The following is a 24,888-nucleotide window of genomic DNA, read 5'->3' as shown; positions in this document are numbered from 1 at the left end:
AATATTACTTCACATAAAACGCGCACCGGCATATAAGACACATGGGTCATCTTTTGAAGAACATCAATGCTTCTGGGTGCGCCTTAAACACCGGAAAATATGGTTGTTTTCTGGTTCAAACACTTTTTTCCCAAACAGGGTCAGGTAGCTTTGAATATAGAATATATTTTCCTCAGGAATAAATTCAACCATAATTTAGAAACATATTTCATTTGTTTAATGGTCTAAAACGTCAATGTCGGGAAACTGCATAAATATAAGAATGTGAGAAGATGGCAAATACTTTTAAATGGCACTACAGTTGATAAATTGTGAGTATCCCGCAACAAAAAATGCAAAAATTGAAGATTTAGTCTGGTGAGCAATGTCAAGGCAAATGATGGCAGGAGGCAGCATATATTAAAGTTAGTTAAAGCACTAAGTAAAACACACTCGTGGGGGGATCTGGAAATATGATGATAACTACGTGTCTCGGGATCTACTACGAGTGCTTTTATTATTCAATGTGTGTCTGAGGGGAGGGATGAGAGGCTGACTTGATTTTAGCCGATAGGGAGAATGAGCAATGGCGCATCACTATCCCTGCCTAGGTGTTTCTTAGTCACCAATCCATTGATTTGATCTTCCTACCCAGAGTGGGCCACTCAATTCACGGATACAAATACATCATAAGTCAAATGATGCAGTAATTCAAGTCAAAGACCGTTGATCGACTACAATTGCAGCTCGAAAATGACTCGACTTGGATGTGCAATTTGGAAAGCAATCACTATGATGGCATCATTCTGGATAGAAGAGTGCTGTGAACATGGGTATATACTGTATTATTTGGATACCACAAATCAATAAGACAGAGACAAAAGTGCGAATGAGAACAATTACGCACACCTACCTGTGGCTTTACAACTTTGAAGCATAATATGTAATCATGGCCAGTACTTGTCACGTTCCAAACGAGGCAGAGTGAGAGCCGTCGCGTCGGAACGAAACGAGTAGCTGGATCCCCAAAGCAAACTACAGAGACATTGAATCCGTTCAGATGGTTTAATGAAGACACACAAAAGGGGCTGGTCCAAAATGTGGACGAGGGACAATAAAAAAAATAATGATTACTGAACGAGCGAGTAGGGGGGCAAGGGGAAACTGACCTGCGTACTCACGGTGAGGAATGAAAAGGTATTGACACAAATGGAAGTGTGAGGAGATGAATAAGTACAAGCTAGAAGAAATAGTAGTGGGGGGGCTCGGACCGGGTACAGACAGGAGCGCAGTAGAACGAATCTGACCAGAGCAGTAGCGAGGCACATCAATACACCAGCAAATTACAGTGATACCATGGCTTACGAACTTTATTGTTTCCCAAACAGAGTATGTAAGGTGAAAAGTGTGTATCCCAAAAATTTATTTTCCATAGGAAACCATTAAAATGAGAATAATCCTACTTTCTAATTTTCTAAGCCTTTATGGACAACCGACGCCTCCGGACAAGTTGTGTCCATAATTTGTAAAATCGCTTCAAATGACTTCTACTGAGCGTATTTTACAAAGATTCCACCGCATATAGCTATATTTTACATTTTAAAACTCGCGCTGAATATTCCGGAAGTCTTGTTTTTGAGTTGGTGACGAGCCCTGACGTCACGTCACAGAAGGAACATCCCTGACCGAGAAAGGACATACTGTCGCACTCCTTTCATCACCTCGATGTGTATTTTGCGGTACTTTGTTTGGTCTGAAAACTTCGTGTTGATCCGTGTAGATAGCGAAATTAGAAGGAAAACACATAAATAACACGATGGTGACAAAAATGCCAAGGAGAAAACTCAGCCCCTTTCCACTGAGCTTTGTCCCCATCTTGTGGGTGCTACATTTCTCTCCAGATGCCTCAAAATGACACGAAAAAAATCTTTAATCGATTGCAAACATGTATGCTTTCCTCTTTTTCCAAGATGGCGCCTGAGTAGGAAGCCATCAGCAAGTGCTCTCACTAGCCTTGCTTTTTTGTTGTTTTTGTCTTGTTATTGTGTTGTCTTTTGTCACTTTATGTTTTTGTGCGTCATGTGGAACGGATACAGATTGTTTTTCAGCATTTTTGGCCACAACAATCATCAAGGAGGAGACTGTCCTGAGCGGTTGCGCCTTTCGGCAGCATGAATATGCCAGTACTGTTTTTGAATGGGAGGAATGTCGGAGCCATTTGACTGTCATCGCTGGACAGGTCTGGGGCCTTGGTGCTTTTTTTTACGCCTGTAATGGGCAGCATCTTCACAGCCCCGCTTTGTTCAGCGGAATTGCTGTTGGACAGTCTGCGTTGGATGGATGCATGGCTTGAGGAGCCCGCAATAAGAAGAAAGCAGCGTCAGCGCAGAGCGCCTATGCGTATGTGGAACTGTCGCGGCTTGGAATTGAAGCGGATTTATGTGGGACAGGAGATGTGAGACAATGTGTTTTCGTCAATGGATGCTACAGCTTTGTGTTTGCTTTCAACATTTAGCTTGTAGTAGACGTACAAATTCCACCATGACGTCCCTGATCCACTGCTAACATGGATGCTTTGATCCTCTCCTCTTTCAACTAGAACTGCTTCATGTCATCACAAAGAGGGTACAGCAAGACCTGAAGAATGAATGACTCTGTGTCTGTTATTTTTTTATTTTATTTTTTTCCCAAGATGGCGGCGCGTGAACACACAGCGGCTCCCCTCTCCCGGCAAATTGGCATTTTCATGTTTATTATGTTTGTCGTTATAAGTGCCTTGCATGCTGGGTCCGAGAGGACAGTAATTTCATCTGTGCTATATGTCATACATATTAGCATATTTGTCAATAAAGCTGACTTTGACTTTGACTCTTCAGAACTATTTGAATCATCTTCATAACTGAATGAGTAGCAAGAAAGGATTTTCTCAGAATCTGAAGCCATTGTTTTGATTGTCGAGCAAGGCAAGACGTCTTGGCGTGATACCAGGAACAAGGGGGCGGGACCTTCTGAAACTGGCCACTTCCAGTTTCAAATTGAGGTCGTTTTTAGACACTTAAGTTATTTTTATTGGTGTTTTGCATTTGACTAAAAATATCATCCTGCGTGTTTTGGGTATTTCAGATGATATAAAACGTTTTTCTGATGTTAGCTAGGAAACAAAAAAGTGATGTCGGTTGTCCTTTAAAACTACACACACAACACAAAATATACCTTGTTTTATGTATAATAAATGTGTTATGGTATTATAATTAAATAAATAAACAGTAATGTATAATGAAGTCGTTTTATTTACCTTTGTGATGGTCGTTGATGGCTTGATGGAATGGAATGGCCGGTTTCATCAGCATTAAACACTTGATGAGGAACGTAACCTTCTTCTTTCACCATCTTGAGGAATGATCCCTTGTAGGTGCTTTCTCTGTGACAATTGTATTTAGCTCCTCATCAATTGTGTTCTGTTTAGCTGGGTTGATAGCTTTTTGCATCAAGTGTCCAGATGGCTTGTGCAGGTTGTTTGTGGAGCCTGATTGATGAGATATTTTAACCTTGAACTGTCAAAGTTGAATTTCTCTCAGTCATCTGCCTGTCTCTTTAATGTTTAAACGACCCCCCTTCACTGCTGCGTTCTTGACAAATCACGTGGCTTTAACTGAAGACTGGGGGCGGGGAATAGAGAACAAAACAGTCAGCTGCCATTTTGTTGTTAGAACGGGCTTGTTCGCGAACGACACATTACTCTTTGAGGCAGCTCCGTGTACGAAAAAAGTGCGTATGCCAAGGTAAAGTTCATATGCCAGGGTAAAATTTTCATAAATGTAACGTTCATAAACCGAGAAGTTCATAAGCCATAGGGTTCGTAAACCGAGGTATCACTGTACTACCGAATGCGTCCCTTTTAAATACCCGGTGACATAACGAGGTGCTTGGCAACAGGTGGCACTGGCGGGGAGCCGCGACCCCACCCCTTGCTGCCGAATCCAAATCTGACAGTACTTCATTATCACACAACATTTTATACAAACTGAAAAATAAATAAATGCAACATGTAATTCAATCTTACGTTCCCCAAACCCAGTCAAGTCAAAGTCAACATGCAGGAAAAGAAAGAAGGCACGCGTGTATGATGGAACATTTTTCTATTTCAAAATCAGATAAGTTCTGACGACCCTCATCATTTATTCATGAAAAATACGCCTGATTTGATCCTCTGAATACGTGACTTCTTGACAAATTTGCAAAGCGCAGGCGGTTTTCAAATCATTTGACCGGGTGACGCAACCTCATGGCATTTGTTTTTTGGACCCGTGACTTAGGAAGAATTTCCTTCCCTCTTACCTCGCAAACAAAACATTTTTCTGGGGTACCAAAAGTGGCCAAAGCTTTTATTTTTATTAGTGTGGGACAAATCAGACAGCCGTGGTGGTTGACACACTCAAAGAGGCAAACAATTAACTCTACGTGCTCTTATACCGTATACACGTGCAGTCAGGGGAGGCAGGTGAGGCAGTGCCTCACCTGTCATCATGGAAACCATCAAATGAAAAAATAAATTAAACAGTTATATGTATTTAGTGATTTGTACTTTAAAGTTCTTGTCCATTTAACTTCACCGTTTTTGGATTTTTTTCAAAATCGCTGAATTTTCACATATACCGTTCAAATACTAAGTAGAGACAAGCGGTGAGGCAGCAGCCGGCTGAGCCTCAACATGGATTGCACAATCACTATGCTAACTGTGCTGGCTTGCTGTGCAGTGAGACCGCATTGCTGTCCCTCTGCATATCGCTATTAAAGCGTTCAAACACGTTTCGTATATGAACTAAATTTCTACAGTTTAGCTGGTGTACATAATGTACAGTCACTGTACATTATAAACACTGTACTACAGTGTTTATTTTGTTTTATTTTTATCAAAACTCTGTGCGTAGGTGAGGCACACAGTTCTCCCGTCTCATGACAGGGGGCGCTTGTGAGTCCAGAGATACTTGCGACTCCACGGCTGCAGAATAATAGAATTAGGAACAGCAAGCTACAGTAAACAGTTAGCAAGTAAAGTTCAACCCTGCAGTCATTTTTTCGTGTTGTGGGGGTAATAGGCCAATCGTTAGTCAGGAATGTAGGAACAATCTCTCGCGCCCCCCCCCAACCTGAGAGTAGGGACCTATCATAGCTGTGTCCGGCGCCACCAGGTCTGGACATTAGGGTTATATATATGGGGCCGATACGACCAGTCAGATTTTAGTTCGCTGACGAAGCCTCTTGGATAGGAGGCGAAACGTCCGAAACCTTCACTTTTGTACAGATGACGGCTGAAGAAACCTTCTCATCGATACCTTGTTTTATGTATAATAAATGTGTTATGGTATTATAATTAAATAAATAAACAGTAATGTATAATGAAGTCGTTTTATTTACCTTTGTGATGGTCGTTGATGGCTTGATGGAATGGAGTGGCCGGTTTCATCAGCATTAAACACTTGATGAGGAACGTAACCTTCTTCTTTCACCATCTTGAGGAATGATCCCTTGTAGGTGCTTTCTCTGTGACAATTGTATTTAGCTCCTCATCAATTGTTCTGTTTAGCTGGGTTGATAGCTTTTTGCATCAAGTGTCCAGATGGCTTGTGCAGGTTGTTTGTGGAGCCTGATTGATGAGATATTTTAACCTTGAACTGTCAAAGTTGAATTTCTCTCACAGTCATCTGCCTGTCTCTTTAATGTTTAAACGACCCCCCTTCACTGCTGCGTTCTTGACCAATCACGTGGCTTTAACCGAAGACTGGGGGCGGGGAATAGAGAACAAAAACAGTCAGCTGCCATTTTGTTGTTAGAACGGGCTTGTTCGCGAACGACACATCACTCTTTGAGGCAGCTCCGTGTACGAAAAAAGTGCGTATGCCAAGGTAAAGTTCATATGCCAGGGTAAAATTTTCATAAATGTAACGTTCGTAAACCGAGAAGTTCATAAGCCATAGGGTTCGTAAACCGAGGTATCACTGTACCACCGAATGCGTCCCTTTTAAATAACTGGTGACATAACAAGGTGCTTGGCAACAGGTGGCACTGGTGGGGAGCCGCGACCCCACCCCTTGCTGCCGAATCCAAATCTGACAGTACTTCATTATCACACAACATTTTATACAAACTGAAAAAGAAATAAATGCAACATGTAATTCAATCTTACGTTCCCCAAACCCAGTCAAGTCAAAGTCAACATGCAGGAAAAGAAAGAAGGCACGCGTGTGTGATGGAACATCTTTCTATTTCAAAATCAGATAAGTTCTGACGACCCTGATCATTTATTCATGAAAAATACGCCTGATTTGATCCTCTGAATACGTGACCTCTTGACAAATTTGCAAAGCGCAGGCAGTTTTCAAATCATTTGACCGGGTGACGCAACCTCATGGCATTTGTTTTTGGACCCGTGACTTAGGAAGAATTTCCTTCCCTCTTACCTCGCGAACAAAACATTTTTCTGGGGTACCAAAAGTGGCCAAAGCTTTTATTTTTATTAGTGTGGGACAAATCAGACAGCCGTGGTGGTTGACACACTCAAAGAGGCAAACAATTAACTCTACATGCTCTTATACCGTATACACGTGCAGTCAGGGGAGGCAGGTGAGGCAGTGCCTCACCTGTCATCATGGAAACCATCAAATGAAAAAATAAATTAAACAGTTATATGTATTTAGTGATTTGTACTTTAAAGTTCTTGTCCATTTAACTTCACCGTTTTTGGATTTTTTCCAAAATCTCTGAATTTTCACATATACCGTTCAAATACTAAGTAGAGACAAGCGGTGAGCCAGCAGCCGGCTGAGCCTCAACATGGATTGCACAATCACTATGCTAACTGTGCTGGCTTGCTGTGCAGTGAGACCGCATTGCTGTCCCTCTGCATATCGCTATTAAAGCGTTCAAACACGTTTCGTATATGAACTAAATTTCTACAGTTTAGCTGGTGTACATAATGTACAGTCACTGTACATTATAAACACTGTACTACAGTGTTTATTTTGTTTTATTTTTATCAAAACTCTGTGCGTAGGTGAGGCACACAGTTCTCCCGTCTCATGACAGGGGGCGCTTGTGAGTCCAGAGATACTTGCGACTCCACGGCTGCAGAATAATAGAATTAGGAACAGCAAGCTACAGTAAACAGTTAGCAAGTAAAGTTCAACCCTGCAGTCATTTTTTCGTGTTGCTTTGCCTCATTTTCAGAATGGAGGATTACATATATATATTGAAAGAATTTTCTAAACTGGACTTTCTAAGCAGGAGATAATAAAGGAAGACCAACACCGGAGCTAAAAGTTTTGCTTCAGACAACGGGACAGAACATTTGCTGTTTTCAGACGGACTGGACAGGCTGGCTGTGTGGATGTACAGCAAGAAACCACCTTTTCTGCTTTTCCTGCCTTCTGTTCTCAACTTATGACAATGTCTGGACTCAAATGGGATATTGCGACCTGAAAAATTTACAACGGAGCCTCATCAAACATGAGCGGTCGACTGCGCACATCCAAAGTCAAATCGCGCTAAAAACATTTGGGATGTCCAGGATCGACTTGGCTTTGGTTAACCTTGAACTGTCAAAGTTGAATTTCTCTCAGTCATCTGCCTGTCTCTTTAATGTTTAAACGACCCCCCTTCACTGCTGCGTTCTTGACAAATCACGTGGCTTTAACTGAAGACTGGGGGCGGGGAATAGAGAACAAAACAGTCAGCTGCCATTTTGTTGTTAGAACGGGCTTGTTCGCGAACGACACATTACTCTTTGAGGCAGCTCCGTGTACGAAAAAAGTGCGTATGCCAAGGTAAAGTTCATATGCCAGGGTAAAATTTTCATAAATGTAACGTTCATAAACCGAGAAGTTCATAAGCCATAGGGTTCGTAAACCGAGGTATCACTGTACTACCGAATGCGTCCCTTTTAAATACCCGGTGACATAACGAGGTGCTTGGCAACAGGTGGCACTGGCGGGGAGCCGCGACCCCACCCCTTGCTGCCGAATCCAAATCTGACAGTACTTCATTATCACACAACATTTTATACAAACTGAAAAATAAATAAATGCAACATGTAATTCAATCTTACGTTCCCCAAACCCAGTCAAGTCAAAGTCAACATGCAGGAAAAGAAAGAAGGCACGCGTGTATGATGGAACATTTTTCTATTTCAAAATCAGATAAGTTCTGACGACCCTCATCATTTATTCATGAAAAATACGCCTGATTTGATCCTCTGAATACGTGACTTCTTGACAAATTTGCAAAGCGCAGGCGGTTTTCAAATCATTTGACCGGGTGACGCAACCTCATGGCATTTGTTTTTTGGACCCGTGACTTAGGAAGAATTTCCTTCCCTCTTACCTCGCAAACAAAACATTTTTCTGGGGTACCAAAAGTGGCCAAAGCTTTTATTTTTATTAGTGTGGGACAAATCAGACAGCCGTGGTGGTTGACACACTCAAAGAGGCAAACAATTAACTCTACGTGCTCTTATACCGTATACACGTGCAGTCAGGGGAGGCAGGTGAGGCAGTGCCTCACCTGTCATCATGGAAACCATCAAATGAAAAAATAAATTAAACAGTTATATGTATTTAGTGATTTGTACTTTAAAGTTCTTGTCCATTTAACTTCACCGTTTTTGGATTTTTTTCAAAATCGCTGAATTTTCACATATACCGTTCAAATACTAAGTAGAGACAAGCGGTGAGGCAGCAGCCGGCTGAGCCTCAACATGGATTGCACAATCACTATGCTAACTGTGCTGGCTTGCTGTGCAGTGAGACCGCATTGCTGTCCCTCTGCATATCGCTATTAAAGCGTTCAAACACGTTTCGTATATGAACTAAATTTCTACAGTTTAGCTGGTGTACATAATGTACAGTCACTGTACATTATAAACACTGTACTACAGTGTTTATTTTGTTTTATTTTTATCAAAACTCTGTGCGTAGGTGAGGCACACAGTTCTCCCGTCTCATGACAGGGGGCGCTTGTGAGTCCAGAGATACTTGCGACTCCACGGCTGCAGAATAATAGAATTAGGAACAGCAAGCTACAGTAAACAGTTAGCAAGTAAAGTTCAACCCTGCAGTCATTTTTTCGTGTTGCTTTGCCTCATTTTCAGAATGGAGGATTACATATATATATTGAAAGAATTTTCTAAACTGGACTTTCTAAGCAGGAGATAATAAAGGAAGACCAACACCGGAGCTAAAAGTTTTGCTTCAGACAACGGGACAGAACATTTGCTGTTTTCAGACGGACTGGACAGGCTGGCTGTGTGGATGTACAGCAAGAAACCACCTTTTCTGCTTTTCCTGCCTTCTGTTCTCAACTTATGACAATGTCTGGACTCAAATGGGATATTGCGACCTGAAAAATTTACAACGGAGCCTCATCAAACATGAGCGGTCGACTGCGCACATCCAAAGTCAAATCGCGCTAAAAACATTTGGGATGTCCAGGATCGACTTGGCTTTGGTTGAACAGCGAAGACTCAACATCAGCATCCACAATGATAAGGTAAAGGAGAACCGGGAGATTTTAAAAGATCTCATCAATGCCACCTGCTTCCTTGCCAAACAACACGTGGCATTTCGTGGAAATGATGAAAGTAAAGGCTCTGCTAATCGTGGCAACTATGTTAAACTATTACATGCTTTCGCTGAGAAAGATGACAGGCTAGCCAGACATTTGGAGACATCCACTGTATTTTCGGGCCTGTCAAACAGAATACAGAACGATTTAATTGAAGCAGTTGGTGAACCTACGCAAGGATCCTGTTTGTGGACTACAGCTCTGCGTTCAATACCATCATCCCAGAACTCCTCATCCCCAAACTTCTCCAGCTTGGTCTACCAGTGGGTCCTCAGCTTCCTGACAGGACGGACACAACAGTTCAGACTGGGGAAAATATCATCCTTAACACGAACCAAGAGCACTGGAGCCCCGCAGGGATGCGTCCTCTCTCCATTGCTCTTCCCTCTCTACGCGAATGACTGCACCTCAATGCACCCAGCTGTCAAATTCATAAAGTTCGCAGACGACACCACGGTCATCGTTCTCATCAAAGACGGCGACGAGTCTGCGTACCGACGACAAGTGGAGCTGCTTGAGCTCTGGTGCAGCCGTCACAACCTGGAGCTGAACACGCTCAAGACAGTAGAGATGATCGTGGACTTCAGGAAACATCCATCACCACAGCTACCCCTCACACTATCCAACTGCCTGATGTCAACCGTTGAGACCTTCAAGTTCCTGGGAATCACAGTCTCCCAGAACATGAAGTGGGCTGAAGCTGGCTTTTCTTGGTTTGGTGGACTGCGCAAAATTTGGGGAAATGTCGAAACATTTTGATGACGCGAAACTGCAAAGCCTGTAAAAATATGCCAGATTCTTTGACTTTGTGAAGCTAAAGGCAGATCTCGTTGGACTGTATAGCTCACAACCAGTGAAGGATGGATGTAAATCTCCTGGACAGCTTCTCAGCTTTTTGGCCCAGAAGAATCTGAATGAAACTGTTCCTGAGGAGACAAAGTTGCTCCAGCTCGTGTTCACTCTTCCAGCTACTACAGCATCAGTGGAGCGGTCATTCTCAGCAGTGAAAAGACTGAAAATATACAGTCGGAACAGGACTGATCAAGGACGATTTTCTTCACTGGCAGTGATCTCCATTGAGACAGAGAGACTTTTAAAACTGAAGAAAGATAAGGACGGCTTCTACAAAGAAGTTATCGATGCCTTTCTTCAGAAGGAGCGGCGCATGGACTTCATTTACAAGTAAAAGTAACACAATAATAACGTTTTTTTAAATTCTTTTTTTCTATGCTATAGTTTGTATATATAAATAATGCTGACATGACATTTTAAACAAACCGCGTTAACTGTTGCCAATCAAATGGTGAATAAGCTACTGCTAGAGTGTTTTTATGCACATTCATAAACATTATGTTATTTCATGTTTAGCTTAGTACATTTTATGTTACTTTTTGTTTTACGAGAATAAAGTAGTTTTTCTGTTCACCATCTATCGTCCCCGCTGGCATTACATCACAAAACTTCGTTGAACTCCGAACCAGATGAGAAACAGTTATTAGAATCGAACATAAATTGGTGCCGAAACCCGTGCCAAACAGTCGGTCCCGGAGCGGTTGAGGAGTGCTCGCCTGCGTGCCTCAGTTGACGAGAGACAGGAGCTTTCTGCTCCTGGTGGCGTCTGCTTGTATATTCTCCGCAAGAGACGAAGGGAAGGTCGTCCCCTCTCGGCGATGCCTGCTTGTTGACGGGGGGAACGAGAGACGGAGACTGCTTGTGAATTCTCACAAGAGACAAAAAAGACCCTTTTCTTTTTGGTGGCACCTGCTCGTCGTGACGCGGTGGAGCTCCTCGGCATTCTGACTGACTGAAAATACGGCTGTGTTTGACGGAGTTCCCGGTGAGTGACGCGCTAGCAAGCAACCATTGTTTGAATGCATTGTGGGGTCCTTTTATGGCCAGAGGGTATCCTATTCATGTTAATCCACGTATCTGGGGGTTTGTAACACGACTTTTTTGGATGTTATCATCTGATTCTGATCCGGTTCTGATTCTGGGTCTGTTTCTGGTGATTCTGACCACGGCGGGTCTCCATAAAGCCGGACCAAATGCATATTGACGGAACAATGCGCGCGACTGATCGATGCTAATATACGGATCGAGATATGTCTGGTTTTACCGCGCCGCCGGTGGAAGTAGAGTAAGACCGGTAGAATTCTAATAATAATATTCACAAGAGGTGGACTCTTGGAATTCACTGAGCGCGAAGGTTGGAGAAGAAATTGGAAAATTGAAAGATATTTTAATTTTGATCCAGACGTTATGTGTTAAAATGCAGCTGCAATTGATCGCAGATTCTCTGTGATATTAATATATTCAATTTGTTTGATCTGTGCTAAAATGGTGAACTACAAAAGTTTCTTTGTCTCACAAAGATCTTGAACAGAGAAAAGTGGGGGCGAGGGAGCCATTTGAGCCGTTAGTTAGTCAGTGCGTGTGCGTACGTGTGCATTCATTGTGTGTGTATGTGAGTGCGTCTCGCGGTTGGAGACTAACAGGAGTGTCTTTGTTCTTTGTGTTTGAATTAACATTGGATGTGTGCCTTTCTGGGAGAGAGTTAACAAGAGGGATTTGTGAAGTGTTCTCTGGTGAATTGAAAAATGTGTGCAATTTTTTTTAAGAAAAGCTCTAATTCACCGGGGTATGAAATTCAATATATATAAAAAAAAAAAGTGGGGTAAATGTGAAAACATATTGAAAGGACGCTTTGGATATGTTTTCAGACACTCCAGCTGTATTCCTGAATCTGCTGATGAGGATTCCCTATATTTAAGCAGACTGGAAAGAATGAAAAAGCTATGTCTTCAAAGATGGCCGCTGATAAAGTACCTCCTGCCTTAAAAGGACAAAGGAGCTCATGGTCTTAAAATCGCCATTGCTAAAACAGACAGACAGAATTAACCGCTGCAGGAGGAGGGGCGAGCTGTGGGCTGGGGAATTTGAGCTTGGTAGTCAGAGGTCAGGGTGGGGATCTGCGCATGGGGTCCACCACCACCACCTCCTCACGACTGCCCTCTCTGCCCCCCCCCCCACTCACCCTCTCACCCCCCTTGCTGCTTATAGAAGACCAGATGTGTTTTCAGGAAAACAGCAGACTGGAACACACATCCCCTACTAGGGGGACTAAGTCGTTATACAAAAAAAAATCACAAGAAATGTCTTCATGTATTGCTGACTTGAAAAAAATTGGTGACTTCTCAAATTCTTTTGTACATTGACGACATCTTACTTGTCTCACCAATTGAAGACGACAACGAGACTGTATCAATGACTTTGTTCCAAAATCTAGAAAGTACAGGTAACAAAGCTTATTTGACTATGTTACAGTTTTGCCAAAAAGAAGTTGAACTTCTAGGGAAAAAAAGATGATGACATTTGTACAACCTGATTTGAAAGACACACCTTTACCTGACAGCATCCACGTTGAAATTATTGCTGATGGCTCATTACCAAACGTATTTAACACAAGCAGCAGAAATGGTTGCATTGACTGAAGCGTGTAAATGGGCAGAAGGAAAGACTGTTGAACATGCATATTTATTGAGAGGCTTGTTGAAAGCTATCCTCCTTCCAAAAAGTGTGGCTGTATGCAAATGTGCAACACACACAAGGGCTAAAAACCGGATTAGCTCAGGTAATGCTAGAGCAGATGCAGCTGCCAAAAAGGCTGCTCAGACTGTTTTCAATCTAATAAATTAATAGACACGTGAATTAGTGCCCATACAAGTTTTGAAGGAGATGCAATCGTTAACCACAAAATCCGAAAAATATCTGTGGCTGGCCGATGGTGCTATGCTAGTTGATGGGCTGTATAAAATAGACAATAAACCATGATTACTGAGAAACAGGTTTCCTATGGTGGCTTGGTTGAGCCATGAGGTCACATATATTAACAGGAGGGATGGTGTTTATAGCAGGAAAATTATTCCATTTACGCAGAGGTGTCAACTCATATGCAAAAAACTTTTGTCAGAGTTGTTTGATATGCTGTAAACATAATCCACTGGGTAATATGCGACCAAAAAGAGGAACATTTCCACAGGGGTCACACCTATTTGAAGTGGTCCACATGGATTTCATTGAACTAAGCACAAGTGGTTCTTATAAATACTGTTTGGTGCTAATTGATTCATTCACCAAATGGATGGAAATTGTGCCTTCAAAGAAATCCGACGCATTATCCGTTGCTAAAAGCATTATGCAAACATATTATTCCAGAACATGGCATACCAAGAATAATTTGGAGTGATAATGGGCCACATTTTGTTAATGACGTAATAACCAAAATTTCCGAACATTTAGGTATTATATGAAAGAACCACTGTGCATATCATCCAGAGAGTGCAAGATTAGTTGAAAGAACGAATGGTACGATAAAAAATCGACAACAGGCAAACCATGGCCTGAATGTCTGTTTTTGGTTAAATTATATATGAAAATAACGCCCACTAATAATGGCTTAACGCCTTTTGAGTTATTGCATGGCAGACCTTTCATCCTCCCATTATGGGAAGGTGTGCCCTGGCAAAAGAATGAATCAGATCCAAGCGCTTTGTTGGCAAAATCGTTGTGTGAAATGTTTACAACAAAAAGAGGTCTACAGCATGTGTACTGCCGCAGTCCTCTTTGTTCCCTCCACAGCAACAGAGGCTGCTGCGCCCCGGAGACGAGGTGCTGATCAAGGTCTGCACCAAAGCGCGAGGGGCCATTCACCGTGCTGATCACAACGCCAACTGCCATCAAGGTGGAAGAGAGACGGAGCCAAACTACTCAATAGCTATGGGTTTGGTCCACATCATCTTGCTGTACGGGCTTGTGGGGGCAATCCAGATGACACACGTAGAGCCCCCCATTCCATCAGCCTGCGAAATTCCACTATTACATCCTATGACATCAGATAAGTGTCCAAACATGGCACATCCTGTAGCTTGCTTGCCACTACAAGATGCGTCTCATTTCCCCTTAACGTCCTCGTGAACGAAGCACGACAAAATGGAAGTGATTATCCTCATGGTTCTTGGTACGCTCGTATCAAGTTAGGGAAGGCTTGGACCACTGGTTGGGATTCCGTTGTGGTCCATTCTGAGCCCAAAACAAAATGGGTTCGAGGTAGCTGTGCCCAAGAAACAAATTGACATCACCAGTCGTAACATCGCCTCTCCAGCGTAAACCACACATCAAACTGACAGCCTATATGGAAATACCTGACAAAAAGGCCCAAAATTCAGGTGTCATGGACGCATTATATCAACCATTTGCAGGAGAAAAACATGACTGGAATCCGTTGTTATCAAACATGTGGTATTGTTATGCTACACTAATTGCTAAACAAAATAGGAAAAGTAATTGTTTTATATGCTCTTATATGCCTCATTCTGTGACACAACAACGAGGCGTCCATTCAAAGGTATTTGGAGATAAAATGGCTCGAGCTGCATATATGTTAATATCTTCGCATAAACCTGATCAACATTTCCCGGTTCTTCGCAATGCTTCGAGAGGAGAGATTGTTCCAAGTTTAGCTACCATTTTGGAAACTGAAAATCAGGTTACGACTGAGAGCGGGTTGCAATTACCAGTATGCGTTGCAATGTACGGTACGGGTCAAAACTTATATTTTTAGTTTATATGTGCTACCGTTAAACACGTTTTACCCGTATCTTCACATCTTTGGTGGTTATGCGGTTGGAAAGTACATTCTTTTATTCCTCCGCGAGCCTACGGTTTGTGCGCACCTGTTACGGTAACTGACAATACTTTCATCGTTACCAGGCATCCAGTGCACCATCATCTGAAAAGAAGAGTGTCGTTTAAGCCCCATGATTCGATCTGGGGAACTGATGTTCCAGAACAATTCAAACACCATAGCACGGCTAGTAAGGTAATGTTAGCTCTTCTTCCACAAATTAGAGTGGCTAAAAACATGCTATGAATTGAAACCATTGATTACAGATTTCAAGTGTTTGTAAATGCCAGCTTGAAAGTGAATGAAATCCAAAACACCAAAATTGCAGCAATTAGACAAATGGTGCTGCAAAATAGAATGGTTTTGGACCTTTTGACAGCCCCACAAGGGGGCGTCTGTGCTATGGTGGGTGACACTTGTACGTACATACTCGAATAAGTGAATTCCATAAACATGACTAATGCTTTGTCTGTTATCAGGGATCTCAGAGATGCAATGGCCAAAGATCGACGGATTAATCACCCGTGGAACGTTGACATGCTCTTCGGGGGCACGTGGTATATGACTTTCCTTAGACTGCTTATGCCTATCGCGTTTGTGATTGTACTTATATTCTTAGTCATTGGTTGTATTATTCCATGCTTAAGAGCAATGCTAATGAATATGATAACTCATTCTCAGGTGAACTACGCAAAGGTTTTGTATCAACGAATGTGTGAAGGGGACCCTGTGTTGTAGCTTGGAATTGTAAACCATGGCCAGAGTGTGGTTGCTCCAACCAAAAAACGGAGAGCCGAGAAGGAATTTTCCTCGTTAATATTTGGATTAAGACTCTTTTAGACTCTCGCAAATGGAGAGGTTACATATCACAGCAGTACAGTTATGACGGAGGTTTTTCGCCTTCTCCATGGTATAAAGTAAAGTAAAGTGAAGTAAAGTAAAATAAAAAATGGTTCCCTGTGCAGTTAGTATGGCGTGCATGCATGAAAACCGTTTTTTTTTAAATGTATGTACTAATGTTTAAATGTGCAACAGAAGGGAATGATATAGTGTTTTTATGCACATTTGTAAACATTGTTATTTCATGTTTAGCTTAGTACATTTTATCTTTTTTCATGTTTAGATCACTACATATTATGTTATTGCATGTTTAATTTAGACTACATGGATTTATGAAACTTATTAGTTGAATAGTTGCGAAAGCAGAATGTAACAAGTATCAACTTTCAGTCTAATGTTCTCCCAATACTTGTCCGTAGCTGATTGGACAACAGATCACTGCTGTGTGACTTCCAATACTTGTCCGTGGCGGATTGGACGACAGATCGCTGCTGTGTACTTTTAAAATTAGTTTTGAGGAGGTGGGCTGTGCTTCTTGGCTTCCCGCTTCAGACGAGAGATGTTCTCTTTTTGTTTTACGAGAATAAAGTAGTTTTTTTTCTGTTCACGATCTATCGTCCTCGCTAGTATTTCATCACAAAACTTCGTTGAACTCCGTACCAGATGAGAAACAGGAATTAGAATCGAACAGCTACTCTGTAGAGTTCATATGTTTGTAAATCTGACTATGATGACGTCAGTGCCTCACCAGCCATGAACCTCACCGTACGTCACTGCTGTATACAACACTACCCGACGCAACACAAAATATACAAAATATACTGATGTTTTATGTGTGGGGGGGTTGTTTAACTTTGTGAGACAGTAAAGCCTCAGATGGAAAACTGACTTGATGCTAGCGTGACAGCGTGAGCTTTGCCTTCTCTAAACCACTCAACTCTTTCATCATCATTGACTTACACTCCACTCAGGTTATAGTTAATGACCAGTCTAATCACAGCAAATCGCAGGCTTCAGGATGCGAAAATTGCCTTTCATCAAAGCACAATGATATTTACATGTTGTTGATCATTCAGCCCTAATTTAGACACAATGGTTTGCCAATAGGAAAGACAAAAGCTGCTCGTGATGATGCATTCATGACCAATGCCCAGTTAGTACAATTTTACTTACTTACTGACCTTTTTTTGTTAGAGAACACATGATATATGTGCATGGGGATGATAACAAAGTATGAATTTAAAGAAGGAGGGGGGAGTGTTCAGTTCTGACACAAAATATTAAGGTTTTGAGCAAAATAAATTAAAATTAAACCACATTTTACCTTTAAACAACCCAAAGTATACATGTATTGCATATAAATAAATGAGTTGCTTGAGCACAAGAGATGAATGTAATGGCCACTACTCTGAGACAAAATCTGAATTGGAAAAAAATCAATGCTGATACAAGGAGAGATAGTTATTTGGAAACAAGTGTGGAAAAAACTGTCAGCAGAGTGTACTGAAGAAAGGTTAAAGTTTAGTGCCTTGTCTTTTTTCTGCTGTGCACGTTCAACCCTGCTGTTGCGGCCCTCCCACAAGCTGAACGAATCAAAATAACACTGATGAAATAAAAACATAACAGCAAGGATGAGTTAGCTCTTGTTTCCTTGCAGTGGAAAGAAAACAAAAGACTCTGAAGTGTAGGAACAGAGCGCAGCCTCGTGGAAGCAAATGGAAGGGCAGATGCGGGATCAACTCAGGTCAACCAAAAGATGACTTTTTTCCTCCCAAAAAAACGTGGGTGTTTTAATAAGACCCGAAGCTGTCAATGTAATATCTTATTTGACAGTCCACTGGAGGGCTGTAAGACTAACAACAGTTCGCAAGACTCGGGTACCTTGTTAAGAGTTCTCAGCTGTTGGAATATTTCCTATAATACACTGAGGAGATGAGGAATAGACTAGCTTTCTTCCATTCACAATGAAGTGTAGTCATTGTTGTCATTATCACAAGGCAACAATGTCCCCGTATAGTATCTCCAATTATCTAATTGTTTGATGCATAGTGTGACATAGCTATTCTTTTTGTAATCCACTTATTCTCACAAAGGATAATTTTTTATTTAGTTGTCATACCTATACAGTGAGACTTCAACTTACAAACACCTTATCTTACAAACTTTTCGTCTTACAAACGTCAAATTTATGAAAATTAAATCTTATAGTAAGCACAATTTTCATAATACACACCCACCACGGCTGGCGGAGTGATCTTCGGCGGAAGCACACGACCGAACAGCACCAGAGGTTAAGTTACCAACAGTCCTTATGGAAGGTGACTCTCCTTTCATAAGCCATCAACGGCCATCAAAAAAGTAAATAAAACTTTATTTTACAGCACAGTTTATTTCTTTAATTACAGTCCTCATGTAATGCGCCTCTTTCTAAACAGCAATTCCCTTTGACCTTCGACCTCCAACGCCATTCCATCAAGCCATAAATGACGTAAACAAAGTGACTTTATGATACAATGCAGTGTATTTCTTTCATTACAATACAATAGCACATTTATTATACATAGAATAAGGTATGTTGTGTGTAGTTTTAAGGCTTATTTAGTTGAAAAGTATATTTTATGGAAACCCGGGAACGGATTATTCCCATTTTAATAGTTTTCTATGGAAATTTTTTGTTTGAGATACACACTTTTCACCTTACACACTCTGTCTGGGAACCAATTAAGTTCGTAAGTTGAGGTCTCACTGTATATATATCGGTGATGTGCGGTGCTGGTTCAGTTTTAAAAGTCTCTCTGTCTCAATGGAGATCACTGCCAGTGAAGAAAGTCGTCCTTGATCAGTCCTGTTCCGACTGTATGTTTTCAGTCAGTGCTGAGAATCCACTGATGCTGTAGTAGCTGGAACAGTGAGCACGAGCTGGAGCAACTTTGTCGCTTCAGGAATAGTTTCAAAGAGATCCTTCTTGGCCAAAAAGCTGAGAAGCTGTCCAGGAGAATTACATTCATCCCTCATCGTTTGTGAACGATACAGTCCGGTGTTGGTCTTCCTTTAATGATTATCTCCTGCTTCGATTGAAAGTCCAGTTTAGAAAAGTATTTCAATTTAGATATGTAATCCACCATTCTGAAAATGAGGCCAAGCAACACGAAAAAATGACTGGATGGTTGCACTTAACTTGCTAACTGTTTACTGTAGCTTGCTCTCACTAATTCTATTATTCTGCAGCCGAGGAGTCGCAAGAAGAATCTCCAATCACCAGCGCCCCCTGTCATGCGGCAGGACAACTGTGTGCCTCACCTCTGCATACAGTTTTGATAAAAATAAAATAAAATAAACACTGTAGTACTGTGTTTATAATGTATAGTGACTGTACATTATATACACCAGCTAAACTGTGGACATTTAGTTCATATACTAAAAGCTTTTGAACACTTTAATAGTGATATGCAGAGGGACAGCAATGTGGTCTCACTGCAGAGCAAACCAGCACAGTTAGCACAGTGATTGCGCAATGCATCGCGAGGCTCACCCCGCTGGTGCCTCACCGCTCGTCTCTACTTTGTATTTGAACAGTAAATGTGAAAATTCAATGATTTTGAAAAAAAATCCAAAAATGTTAAATGGAAGAGAATGTTAAAGTACAAATCACTAAATAAATATAACGGTTTAATTTATTTTGTCATTTGATATTTGAAGTGAGAGAGTGAGAGAGAGAGAGATATATATTTGTAGCGCTACGTCTGAATTATATTCATAGTATTATGTAACATACACAACAGATTTCCTCAAAAATGAGACAGAGAGCAACGCAAATATGAAAAGTATGAACTAGCAAATCGTCAACTGTCCAGTGACATTATTTGTGTTAATGTCCCTTCAAAACATTGTACGATCAACTTGCAGCAGGACACGATGGATTTGTGAGGTTATTTTTGTGAATTTGATATCCTTAAAAAGTTGCACTTTCCAATGTTCTTGTTTTTTATATATTTGGGTTCAAGTATACCTCTGGTATACTTCAAAACGGACTTGTTTACCTTTTTTATATTGTTGGTGTCACATTCGGACTCGGCAGGTTTACGTCTCCCTGCTTGTACACACCTTCTGCCAATCACCTCATCTAGCCATTTTATTTAAGGGGTGTCATTCGGTCATGGGATCGCCGGTGAATTAACGTTGCCTCGCCACTGTCATTGCCCAGGTTTGATATTGTCTTCTGCGCATGTATTTGTGTGTCCGAGGCCCCTCCGCTAGTTGTCTTTCCCTAGTTGGAGTACTTACTCTGTGCACTTTCGTGTTGATGTAACTTTCATTTTGTTTATTGAGTACGGGGGTTGGTTCTCCCCTTGCCCTCCTACTCTCATTTCGGTTAATATTTCTTCATATTTCTCCGGGTCCATATTTTGGACCAGCGCCATTACTTGGTATTTGTTCGTTCGGTACGGGTTTACGTTACCTCCTTAAAATACTTGTATACTTGTCTCTGTCGACTACTTTGGGGATCCAATTAATTATTTCGTTGTTACGAGGCAAGACTCTCTGTGCCTCGTTCGAAACGTGATAGTTGAGTTGTGTGTACTTTTTCATTCATCGCACAAGCGCCCTCGTTTCCCATGTATGCTTATCTTGTTTTGTCGTGGGTTTTATCTATTTAGTAACTATAATTTGTCTTTGAGGCAATACAAAACACTTTTATTTTGACCTGTAACACATCTTATGGCGGACATCTTATTTGTAAAATGACTGTTTGATTATAGGTGACTTTTATACCATAAGCCATGTAACGGCCATTCAAGAGATCTAAGGTGACAGGTTTCACATACAGAGCTTTGTGATATTTGTGCCAAACTCTTAATCTCAATTCATTGGCATCACGGAAATGCTGTAGCCACATGTTCATTAATCTTTGGAATAGAAGGTGTTGGTTTTGCATTTTAGCAGATGATAAATGTGTGTGTGTGCATGTGGATGCTCATGTTCTTTGGTACCTGCCGAATTGGCTCCGGAACCCTGAACCGGCTGCAGGAGTATGTGAGCTGAACAGCTGTATCCAGACTGATCTTGTGGCCAACTGACACATAGACTGGCTTGGTGCTCCTGTCCGAGCTACGCAGTGCCTGTATGAAGAGTTGTAAAGTTGTGAGTGAGTGAGTGAGTGAGTGAGTGAGTGAGTGAGTGAGTGAGTGAGTGAGTGAGTGAGTGAGTGAGTGAGTGAGTGAGTGAGTGAGTGAGTGAGTGAGTGAGTGAGTGATAATCAAACAAATCAATAAATATAAATACACAAATAAATAAATAAATATGTCAATAAATACGTAAATAAACAAATACACACACATACAAACAAACAGACACACAAATACATACATACTGTACATCCATCTATCCACACATCCATGCATACATACATACATACATACATACATACATACATACATACATACATACATACATACATACATACATACATTTATTTATAAGCACCATTCAAAACTCTCAAGGACACTTTACAGTCACAGGATATTTTTTCTTTCGGGTGAGCAGCGGTAGCCACACGCGCCAGCGTTCACTCAACCCGACACACACACACACACACACACACAAATACATTAAATAAATAAATACATAAATAAATAAATCAGTAAGACGATTTGTATGGTTATAAATTAGTAATAAATAAATAAATAATAAAGTTTCACAATGCTCTATCCTATATTGTAACTCGAGATCTTGCTGATTTGATGTGCTGTATTGGAATGGGATAAACGTTGCATTCCATTTTCCCGTGGGTGGAATGTCTTCATTTGCAAGTACTCAGTGTTTCACACATAAATATATGTCAATGGGCGGCCCGGTGATCCAGTGGTTAGTGCGCCGATCTTACAGTGCTGGGTTCAATTCGAGCTCTGGCTTCCCTGTGTGGAATTTGCATGTTCTCCCAGCGTGGGCTTTCTCCGCGTTCTCCGGATTCCTCCCACATTCCGAAAATATGAATGACCGATATATATATATATATATATATATATATATATATATATATATATATATATATATATATATATATATATATATATATATATATATATATTATACGGTGTATTTGGAGTATCAGGCCAGGCTCACCTTCGATGAATGGCCTATTTCAAAACAGTTTTCTGCATTAATAAGTGCATACAAAACAGTAAAACAGTGCCGGTGGTTGAGTTTTGCATCTACTAGATGGAGCTATGCAAAAGGGAATACAATACAAAATAACTTGTATGGAGCTGTGAGCACCGCGGCAGCTGCAACAAAGTGATTAAAACAACATCTAAAATATTACATACATTAAATAAAAATGTTGATTTATATACAGGTAATATCCGACTTACGACCGGGTTCCGTTCCGACCAAACGGTCTTAAGTAAGTCGAAATCCATTCAAAATGTCTCTAGACTCTGTGTGTCTGTGTAAGCTCTCAGTCGTACAGGAGTGGTCCATCGATGAAAAGGTTTCTTCAGCCGTCATCTGTACTTTTTTGAAGGTGTGGGACGTTTGGCTTCTTATCAACATCTTCAGCTCTGCTACCTCCAGCTCTGCTTCCTGTCTTTTCTTCAGCGGCACTGTCTCCAGTCCAAACATCATGGCTGGTCTGACCACGGTTTTATACACTTTTCCTTTCATCCTAGCTGAAACCCTTCTATCACACATCACACCTGACATTTTTCTCCAGCCGTTCCAGCCTGCCTGGACACGCTTCTTCACCTCTTTTCCACTCTCTCCATTGCTCTGGACAGTTGACCCCAAGTACTTAAAATCTTCCACCTTCTTTATCTCTTCTCCCTGTAGCATCACTCTTGCACTTGGATCCCTCTCATTCACACCCATATATTCCGTCTTGCTGCGACTGATCTTCATTCCTCTCCTTTCCAGGGTATATCTCCATATCTCTAGTTTCTCCGCCACCTGTTCCCTGTTCTCGCTACAGATCACAAGAAGGGGCTCAGAGCTGACCCCTGGTGGAGTCCCACCTCCACCTTGAATTCCTCAGTCACACCGACAGCACACCTCACAACAGTCTTACAGTCGTGATACATGTCTTGTACCGCTCTGACATACTTTTCCGTCACTCCCGACTTCCTTATGCAATGCCACAGCTCTTCTCTGGGCACCCTGTCATACGCTTTCTCCAGATCTACAAAGACACAATGCAATTCCTTCTGACCTTCTCTGTACTTATCTATGAGCATTCTTAAAGCAAACACTGCATCTGTCATACTCTTTTTTGGGATGAAGCCATACACAAATGTTCACTTCTGCTCTTAGTCTAGCTTAACTACTGTTTCCCAGAGTTTCATTGTATGGCTCATCAACTTTATTCCTCTGTAATTAGTACAACTCTGCACATCTCCTTTGTTCTTAAAAATGGGCACGAGTACACTTCGTCGCCATTCCTCAGGCATCTGTTCACCATCTAAGATCTTGTTGAATAACCCAGTCAGGAACACCACCGCCACCTCTCCAAGACACTTCCATACCTCGATTGGGAAATCATCAGGCCTGAGTGCCTTTCCCCTCTTCATCCTCTTCAGCGCCCTCCTCACTTCATCCTTGCTAATGCTTGCTACGTCTTGGTCCAAAACAGTCACGTCTTCTACTCTTTGTTCCTTCTCATTTTCCTCATTCATCAATTCTTCAAAGTACTCTTTCCATCTTGCCATCACACTACTGGCACCTGTTAACACATTGCCATCTCTATCCTTAATCACCCGAACCTGCTGCAAGTCCTTACCATCTTTGTCTCTCAGTCTCGCCAGCCTGTAAAGATCAGTCTCACCTTCCTTGCTGTCCAGCCGAGCATACAAGTCATCATAGGCCTCTTGTTTGGTCTTTGCCACCTTTACTTTAACCGTGCGCTGCATCTCCTTGTACTGCTGTCTACTCTCGTCCGTCCTCTCAGTGTCCCACTTTTTCTTTGCTAACCTCTTTCTCTGTATATACTCCTGCACTTCCCCATTCCACCACCAAGTCTCCTTATCTACCTTTCTTCCACTCGATACACCAAGTACTTTCCGACCTGTGTCTCTGATTATGTTCGCTGTAGTTTGCCAGTCATCTGGAAGGACCTCTTGCCCACCCAGTGCTTGTCTTACCTCCTTCCTAAATATTATGCAACACTCTTCCTTTTTCAACTTCCACCATTTTGTCCTCACTTCAGCCTATTTCTTCATCTTCCTCACTGCCAGCGTCATCCTACACAACACCAACCTATGCTGTCTGGCTACACTCTCACCAACCACTACTTTGCAGTCACTGATTTCCTTTAGATGGCGCCATTGCCACAAAATGTAGTCTACCTGTGTACTTCTGCCTCCACTCTTATAGGTCACCCTATGTTCCTGTCTCTTCTGAAAGAAAGTATTCACAATAGCCATTTGCATTCTCTTAGCAAAGTCAACCACCATCTGTCCTTCCGCGTTCCTCATCTGGAGTCCAAACCTGCCCATCACCTCCTCATCATCTTTGTTTCCTGCGCCAACATGTCCATTGAAGTCTCCACCAATTACAACCCTCTCACTTCTCGGGATGTTCTGTATGACTTCATCAAAGTCCAACCAAAATTTCTCCTTCTCCGCCGGCTCACATCTTACTTGTGGGGCATACCCACAAACAACATTGACCATCACACCTTCAATTTCTAGCTTCAGACTCATCATTCTATCTGATACTCTTTTTACTTCTCAGACATTCCTAACAAACTCCTCTTTTAAGATAACCCCAACTCCATT

General features: G+C 41.6%; 1 protein-coding gene across 12 annotated transcripts in view; it reads right to left on the bottom strand.

Annotated features, from left to right (window-relative positions):
• LOC148892250 (endonuclease V-like) overlaps positions 1 to 24,888 on the bottom strand; it is a 148,581-nt gene that overhangs the window by 104,364 nt on the left and 19,329 nt on the right. For all 12 annotated transcript variants that reach the window (XR_016116323.1, XM_089007075.1, XM_089007077.1 and 9 more), the window contains exon 7: positions 21,112 to 21,240. Coding sequence is in view for 11 of the 12 variants with exons in the window: in XM_089007075.1 (XP_088863201.1) it covers positions 21,112 to 21,240 (129 nt within the window). In the remaining variant the exon portion in view is untranslated. The remainder of the gene's footprint in view (positions 1 to 21,111; positions 21,241 to 24,888) is intronic.

This window comes from Hippocampus bargibanti, linkage group LG10 (assembly GCF_051943395.1).
Source record: "Hippocampus bargibanti isolate YZ-2025 linkage group LG10, ASM5194339v1, whole genome shotgun sequence".
Lineage (NCBI taxonomy): Eukaryota > Metazoa > Chordata > Actinopteri > Syngnathiformes > Syngnathidae > Hippocampus > Hippocampus bargibanti.
This window is presented reverse-complemented; position numbering and strand designations above follow the sequence as displayed.